This window comes from Gekko japonicus, unplaced genomic scaffold, assembly GCF_001447785.1.
Source record: "Gekko japonicus isolate JY-2015 unplaced genomic scaffold, Gekko_japonicus_V1.1 scaffold747, whole genome shotgun sequence".
NCBI classification, from domain to species: Eukaryota; Metazoa; Chordata; class Lepidosauria; order Squamata; family Gekkonidae; genus Gekko; species Gekko japonicus.
Genome location: NW_015160231.1, coordinates 470351 through 478829, shown reverse-complemented (window position 1 = coordinate 478829; position 8479 = coordinate 470351). Strand labels below are relative to the sequence as shown.

The 8479-nt window shown below is 45.5% G+C and overlaps 1 protein-coding gene and 1 non-coding gene across 2 annotated transcripts in view; one reads left to right on the top strand and one right to left on the bottom strand.

Annotated features, from left to right (window-relative positions):
- The window catches only part of SACM1L (SAC1 suppressor of actin mutations 1-like (yeast)), a 46548-nt gene extending 39685 nt beyond the window's left edge, over positions 1–6863 (bottom strand). Inside the window, exon 1 of the mRNA XM_015412405.1 lies at positions 6729–6863. Within this exon, the coding sequence (XP_015267891.1) occupies positions 6729–6769 (41 nt within the window). The 5' untranslated portion in view covers positions 6770–6863. The remainder of the gene's footprint in view (positions 1–6728) is intronic.
- A 416-nt stretch (positions 6864–7279) lies between these two features.
- On the top strand, positions 7280–7352 carry TRNAR-ACG. The gene has a single exon. It is a non-coding gene; the product is annotated as a tRNA-Arg (tRNA).
- Positions 7353–8479: the final 1127 nt, after the last annotated feature.

Genomic DNA, 8479 nt, shown 5'->3' with positions numbered 1-8479 from the left:
GGATTCAGTCTCTGATGCTCTAATGGTATCTAAAGATAGCACCGCGTTCAATAGCATTTAAGAAACCTTTTAGCACTCACTGTCCCCCGCTTTGCTTTCAGAAATAACATATTTCCATCTTGAATGCACAACACTATTCCAGTACAGGGAATTTCTCAAAGCCAACCACCACATATTGTGGTAAAGTGAATCCCAAAAGACATCCTGTGCCGTACAATAAAGCATGCACCCACAAGTTACTGTCTAAAAGAATGAGGACAAACTGTATTAAGATCTGTGCATTATTTATTTATTATTTATTAAATTGGATTTACTAGGCCGCCCTTTGAACATGGACAATTCTTAAATAATGGTTAAACAAATTTCGTTTCCATTCAAGCTCTGCATTTAGCAAGTTAACCTATATTCCAGTTTAAGCATATCTCTAACAACCCCTATTAGAGTAGCTGACTGCCGCAGTGCCTCTTTTTAACTGCATCAGGAAAGACTTCCCAGCCCTACAAGAATCTTCTAGACATATACTCACTAACTGACTTAGCGGCAGACACCCCTTCTCCTCTTTATAATTACATTTAAAAATTAAATTTAGTCTTTAATAATTGCTGATAATGTAAACAATCTGCAATTGTTTGGGCAACCTCACTAAGGTAATTAGTGGTGTTCTAATCGAGCTCCCTGCTCCTGGTATTTTCACCCCCCCCAAAAAAAAAATTCTGGCTACGGGCCAGCAATGACCTTGGGCCAGTCACACATTCTCAGTCTTACCTACCTCGTAGGACTGTTGTGAGGATAAAATGGAGGAGAGAAGAATGACGTAGGTCGCTTTGGGTTCCCATTGGGGAAAAAGGCAGGATACAAATGAATTAAATAAACAGAGATATCCAGAGATTTACTGCCTCTGGGCATGGGATTATCTTTAGTTACCCAGCTAGTAACCACTGCCGAACCTCCCCTCCATGAATCCGTCTAATCCCCTTTTAATGCCATCTATGTCAGTGGGTATCACTACATTTACCAACAGCAAGTTCAGCAACGTAACTACTTATTGAGTGAAGTAATACTTCCTTTCGTCCATCCTGAATCTACTGACCATCAACTTAATTGAATGCCCCGAGTTCTAGTACAATGAGAGGAAGAAAGTGTGTTCTCCCTGCCCACATTCACCATCCTATGCATAAGCAGAAAGGAGATGAAGCTGCAGGTGAAAGCGGAGAATCAAGCCAAGCAGGAGCTAAAACTGGCTTTGCACGTGAGGCTATGTTTGAAGACAAAGTGCTAAGTCAAAAATTATATACTGGTGCATATGAATCCAGTGTATGTAATGCAAGTGGATAAAAGCTGCCAGGCAGGGCTTTTTTTCTGGGCCGGAACAGAGTTCCGGAACCTCTTCGACAAAACTTAAAAAAAAATATTTTAAAGTTCATGAGTTTTCAGTATACAGATTGAAAGCTTCATTTCCCTCTTGAGAGTTCAAGCTTTTCTTTCTTTCTTTTTAAAAAAGCCCTGCTGCTAGGCATAAATGTAAAGGTAAAGGTTCCTTTCTTTCTTTCTTTTTAAAAAAGCCCTGCTGCTAGGCATAAATGTAAAGGTAAAGGTTCTCTTGCTCGAAAGCCAGTCGAGTCCGACTCTAGGGTTGCGGTGCTCATCTCCGTTTCAAAGCCGAAAAGCCAGCGCTGTCTGAAGACGTTTCCGTGGTCATGTGACTGGCATGAATAAACACCAAGGCGCACGGAATGCTGTCACCTTCCCACCAAAGTGGTACCTATTTATCTACTTGCAATTTCTTGCTTTCGAACTGCTAGGTATACAGATTGAAAGCTTCATTTCCCTCTTGAGAGTTCAAGCTTTTCTTTCTTCCTTTTTAAAAAAGCCCTGCTGCTAGGCATACTGGGGCCAAATTTGCAATGGTGCCCCATCATGGGTTTGGGAAGCAAATGAAAATATTAAATTAATACTGTGGTGCAGCCTAAAAAAACTGAGAGACTAATACATAAATGATGCAACATAATACTCTGAGAAGTTTGCAAATACAGCACAGGGAACTAGAACCTGAGTAACTACAACATACATCTATCCTACCTAAAGCATTTGTGCAAAATTATTTCATTCTTCCTTTTATTAATAACAAAGCATGCAAGGTCAAGCCCTATTTCATATTTCAAATCTCCCACTATCATATTACCTTTAGCAACTACTTGCGGCAGCTTCATCAGTTAAAGGTCTCCCAAAATACAAAAGGCGACCCAAGAGCAGAAAGAAAAAGAGGAAAGAGAATTATCTTTGCCTTGGTAAAGTGCCAAACCTTACTTGTGGGCAAACAGATCAATGTTACTAATTTTTTACAGGAACCACAGAAAAAACTGTGCTCTCATATATTAAAGGGATTTGCTAATGGAGTCTAAAATAAATAGTCATTCCGGAGCCTGCAGACAGCCAAGTGATTTTGTGGTATGAACACAAAGGTGAACTTAAGCAGGCTGCAGTGCCAACAGAACTTAACAATCTGTAAATTATTTCAGCAAAGATAATGAAAACACTTTTCCTCATCACATTTGTTTCATGCTGCTCTCAGGTTAAAAAGTGCAAGTGGTGTAAGTTTCTCTAGGATAAGACAGTGATAAAAGAGATTTCCACCATCTCTTCCCAGTTCTCAGGGATGCAAAAAATATAAGGAACATCTTTAGACAGACAGGAGGGGACCAAGAGAGAGAAGGAATAAATACTTGCACATGAGGACCACTTCCATTTACTTCACATCTTGCAGATTTGTTACTAGGAACAAAGTTAGAACCATGACCATGATAAGATTAAATGGCGACATTTCTTGACAGAGTGGGTAACAGATATAAATACTTCTCTTTAAAGAGGCAAGAACATGGCATTGAGGCATTTTGTTTTTTTCTGAAGATGCAATGCTTGCTGCCAGAGCCAGTATGTAGTGGTTAGACTTCCAGACTAAAAGGAAACTCTTGTTCAAATCCCTGCTCTGTCATGAGGATCAATGGGCAACCTTCTGCCAGTTGCTTACTCTGTCAAACCCACTTTGCAGGTTGCTTTGAGAAAGCCACATTTATTGCCCCAAAGCTCTTGACAAGGAGGACAGGATAAAAGCAAGACTGACTATTGCAGCTGTTTGAAGACAGTGATTGAGTTCTCAAGTAGTCACACGAAGCATCAGGGACCTCACATCATTATTGCATCATGTCCATTTGAAACTGAAGATTTTATTCACACCCTGAAGAAGTCTCCCATTTGTTCTAATAATGCTGAAGTCTTATTATGGCAAATCAGGAAGTAGACAAACCACTGATGAACATGCAGACATACATGACAACTTACTATTTACATTTAAAACATTTACAGGTACAGTTCACCATATTTTTCCAAGCACACAATAAACTGGCAATTTTACTAGTTCTAGAATCAACATATAACTGTGTATGAGGAAGGGAATGATCCAGCGATTACTTAGCAGATGTTATTAGGTTATGTGATCACATTGCTTAAGCAAATATGGGGACAAAGCTGGCTCATTCACTTGCTCATCCTCCAACATAGCATCATGTGTCTACAATGCTCTTCCACTCTCTATATCAGACAAACACACCACTATGCAAAAAAAAAAAAAGAAAAGACACAAACCTGACATTAAAAATGGCCATATCCAGAATCTAGATAACTGACATGTTAATATTCCAGGGCTTTCCATTGCTGATCTAAAAGTTCTCTTACAAGGAACATCAAAGGGAAAGTCCAACATGAAATTGTTAAATTAGAATTGATCAACAAGGTCAAGATTATCCTCCCCCTGGTTTTATTAAGGATTTGAGATTCCTCACTGACTACAATTACTAATATCTTGCATATCCAACCCCTTATAGATGTCAGTTCAGCTACACTTCTTTAACTTCCTATTGTATATGCTTATCTTGCATTAGATTTTACATTAATCCTACTTCCACTGTCTAACTGAATGGCACCCACTCACTCTGACTGAACTCTTGACTGGATCTTGTTTTAAACTGGCCTCTCTGTGTAATATCTCATCCCCTCTTTCTGTTGTGAATCGAAAGCCAAAATTCAATGTATGTACGCTTCACTGACGTGAGCTCTGACTCATGAAAACTTATGTTGGAATACATTCTGTTGGCCCCTGGATTCCTCTTTCGTTTTGCTGCTGCATACTAGCATTGCTCCCATTGGAACTAACAGTCTGCCTACAGTCTTCCGCCAAGGTCCCAGGTGCTCAAAGGTAATTGACTAAATTACTCTGGATGGTCATCATGTCAGCAAATAAGCTAGTGTAAACGGAGGAATATGTCCTATCAAAGTACTTGCTATCTCAGAAGGCAGAACATTCCATTCCAAGATCATTTCACAGGGTCACATGAGCATGCCTCGAGAAACTGGAAACACAGTTGTAGAGCAAGGCAAGAGTACAGCAGAGATAACCTGTAAGGAATTTACAATTCGTAAGCAGCATTGCAACACTGAAACAGCTTTCCTACTTTTGATTTTAATGTTCAGATGCTAAAAGCTACTTCACTAGGCTTACTGCAGAGGTAAAGAAGAACAAACAGACACCCAGCAACTGAACTAACAAGAGCATTTGAAAAGCTGCTTACAAGCTCCTCCCTTCTGGTTAATATCAGAAATTTTAAACAGACAGCAAGTCACACAAGTAAAAACTCCACTAAAAATACTCGTTTTAAGAATTAAGAACTCCAGTGGAAATTACAGACAGTTTGTAGTCTAACTATTTGAAAACGTAGGACGGAAAGGTCATGTTACAATACCGAGGAAGACAGAATGAATTTGGGAACATAGATTCCTACTTACCCAGATCATTAGGCTATTCATTAATACCTACAGGCAGAAGATCTGGATAGCTCAGGATAGCCTTATCTTGTCAGATCTCCAGGGTCAGCCCTGGTTAGTACTCAGATGGGAAGACCACCAAAGAATACCAGGGTCACTGCACAGAGGCAGGCAATGGCAAACCACCTCTGAATGTCTCTTGCCTTGATAATCCCATGAAGGGTTCCTCTAAGTAGGCTGCGACTTGACTGCACTTTCCTCCACCATGAAACCAATTCAATATCTAGTAAACGCTCAAAAAGTCAAAATATGGCTTTTGGGACATGTGCTTTCACAGGTGAATTTGAAATGACCACCAAAGAATACCAGGGTCACTGAACAGAGGCAGTGAACCTTCACCTTCAAATCAGCTGTGTTATCACTGCAGGCCACAATGGTCAGAACAGGAACTAGTTTCCTTTTTTAAAAGACAGTAACTATCTTACATGAATGATGTTGGGGGGGAAGCATAACTGGTAAAGGAACAGAAAAAGACATCCTAACCAGGGGTCGTTTCGTAGAAAAAGAGCTAGGGGAACTCATTAGCATATGCCACACCCCCTGACATCACCAGAAGTGTGTCATAAGGCCACACCCCGACATCACCGGACGTGTGTCATAAGGCCACACACCCCGCCCCCAACGGTCCCAGCCGCCGGCGGTGGCCTTGCAGCTCCACTGCCGAGCCCCATGAGGGGCCCCGGTGGACCTGCAAGGCCGCGGGAGTGCAAGGAAGCCCCACGAAGGCCCTCCCTGGCCCCAGGCAGGCAGGGGTGGGGAGAGGCAGGGAGGAAGCAACTTACCCTCCCTCTTCTCCTGCCTCCTCCTGGCTGAATGAGGGCCGGAAGCAGGGAGGCCGGAAGCAGGGGGCGGGGCTTCGTCATGTGCCCCACCCCCGTACCTCAGCCGGGGGAACTGCGATCCCCCGGGATCCCCCCCGAAATGACCTCTGATCCTAACCATTGACAGGCATGTAGAACAGAGTAGTGGAGGTAAAGAACTGAGTTGAAGTGCTTCTGTATAAGAAACTTGTGCAGGGGGAAAGCTTCCATGCAAGAAGGTGTAACCTGTGAGAGACCCTTAATGCTGATCAAGGAAGCCACCGCCCACCAGTCAACCGACAAGGAAATTTTCAGCCCGCCCCAGCTGTCAGGCTCCATTCTTTGCCTCTCAAATGGATCCCCTTGCGCAATGGCAGGAGGCGAAGGAGAAAAAATGAACCTTCCGTCTGGTGGGTGGGGGTTAGCCAGGCGCACGGTTTTCCATGAGGAGGGAGCCCCAGCAGATTGCGAGGCCCTAAGCTGTAGCTTATTTAGCTTATGCGTAAATCCGGCACTGCTTGCGGCAGAGCCCGATGCAGACGACCACCTCGCCGCCCGCCCGCACCTGAGAGGAGCGCTAAACCGATCTGGAGAGGCGGTCCAGGGGCCCCCTGAGAGAGCGACGGAAATTTTGCTTCAGCGGCCGTGATGATACAGAAGCGCTGCGCGACCCTCCCTGCTCATCCCTCCACCGACAGGCGGGCAGAGCGAGCCTGAAGCGGGGGGGGGAGGGGGGGCTTGGAGATGTTGGGGGGGGGAGACTGAGAAAGCGAGAGAGGGGGGAGTAAGTTGCCTGAGGGGACCAGGAAAAGACGCAGGGGACGGAGGCGGGGGAGGGAGCCGGCGAGGGCGAGGAGGAGAGCCAGGAGGGAGCCCGGCCCGGCTGCAGCGCTTCAGTCGCCGCTGAGAGGAGCGCTTTGGGAGACGTCCCGGCCGAGACAGGAGTTGGGCTGAGGGGGAGAGAAGCAAGGCGGGGGATTCTCCCCCCGGGGCTGCCCCCACACATTCACGGGCCAAGGGCTCCTCTCCCTCCCCACTGCGGTGACTCACAGCTTCAGGTTCGCGTAGGCTCCTCCCGCGGCCGCCGCCATCGCCTCCTCCTGCAAGCGCCACCCGGCTCCGGCTTCTCGCCCAGCTCTTCTCGCCGGACGTGCGAAGGCCGACGGGACGGGACCCCTCGCGGGACAAACCTAATCGGAAAGCATTTCGGCCGCCCGGAGAAGGGAAGGGGGGGAGTTGCGGAACAGCTAGGAGCGAGCCGCGGATTGGCCGAGCCTACCCCTCCAGGCGCACCAACCTCCGCTCCAATCGGAAGGGCGGAAGGGGGCGGGGCTCAGTCTTCTGACTCTCGCCTGTAGCGCCGGGCAAGCGTCAAAGAGGGATTGGTCACTCGTGTTCAATGTAGGGCCCGCCCCCTAAAAGCGAAAGTGGCGCGCGGGCTTAGAAGATTGGATCAAAGCGAATTCGTTTGGGGAAAGTTTGATTGGTGGCCTTCGACAAAGAGTCCCGCCTATAGCCCCACCTACTTGGGGGGATCGCAGTCCCTGCCAGGTTTTTGGATGACGCTTACAGAGGAAGCAAAGAAACGGTTTTTACAAGCAGGGCCAGTGGCGCAATGGATAACGCGTCTGACTACGGATCAGAAGATTCTAGGTTCGACTCCTGGCTGGCTCGGCAATTCTTTTATTTTTCCTCTTGAATTTATGTGTAATCCAGGTGAAGATTCTCGGCTTTAATTCAAATTATTTTTCCTGTAAAACCACTCCGGGGCTCACACACACTATTATGTTTAGCTTGTTAAACCGATAAATGGATAAACTGCCAAACACTCTTACCATATGAGTTCTTCCTATTTCATCGTTCCTTTCTTTTTTAACTGGAATTGTGTCCAGAGTTTCCAGCAATGTAGCTTCAGCACATCCTATAATTGTTGCTTATACTGCCCACTTGAAATTAGTAACCCATGACTCTTAAATTACTCAGTACAAATATACTAATGCTTATTTGTTGTTCAGTCGCACACCATATATACTAAGCTTCTTCTACTATGCTATACTAAACTAAGTTATACTAAGCTTCTTCACTTCAGTGGAAATACAAATTTGTTTATTTAATTAATTTGAGCTTTGACTCCTGAGATTTCATAGACCTCCTTGTCTATCTCCCCATCCCTCCACATGACTTCCACACACTGGGACCCCGAAGATATCACAGAGCAAGCCACAGATCTTCCTTGATTAGACCCTGCAGAAATTCAGTGTGATCCTGTGGCCATTCTGAAGGACCACAACACCCTATTTGGAACCATCCTTTTAAAGCAGTTGTCTTAAAAAGAAATCTGTCTAGGTGTCTATGCCCAGAAGCAGGGGTCATTTCCTGCAGGAGCACACAGGAGCGGAGCTCCGGCAGTAAAGAGCCAAGGGGGCGGGCACATGCAACAAGCCCCACCTCCTGCTCCCAGCAGCCCTCAGTCAGAGCAAGATGCACCCCCTTGTCTAGCTTCCAGTGCAGTCCTGTGCATGTCTATTCAGAAATAAGTCCCAATATGTTCGGTGTGGCTTACTCCCTGGTGAATGTGCACAAAATAGGGATGGCAGTCTCCAGGTGGGACTTGGGAATCCCACAGAATTATAGCTCATCTCCAGACTACAAAGATCAGTTGCCCTGGAGAACATGGATGCAGGGGTGTGGCATATGCAAGTAAGTTATGCTAATGAGCTCCTGCACATCTTTTTCTACGAAATGACCCCTGCCCAGAAGAAAAAAGTTGTGTGTGTGTGTGTGTGTTATGGTACATGATG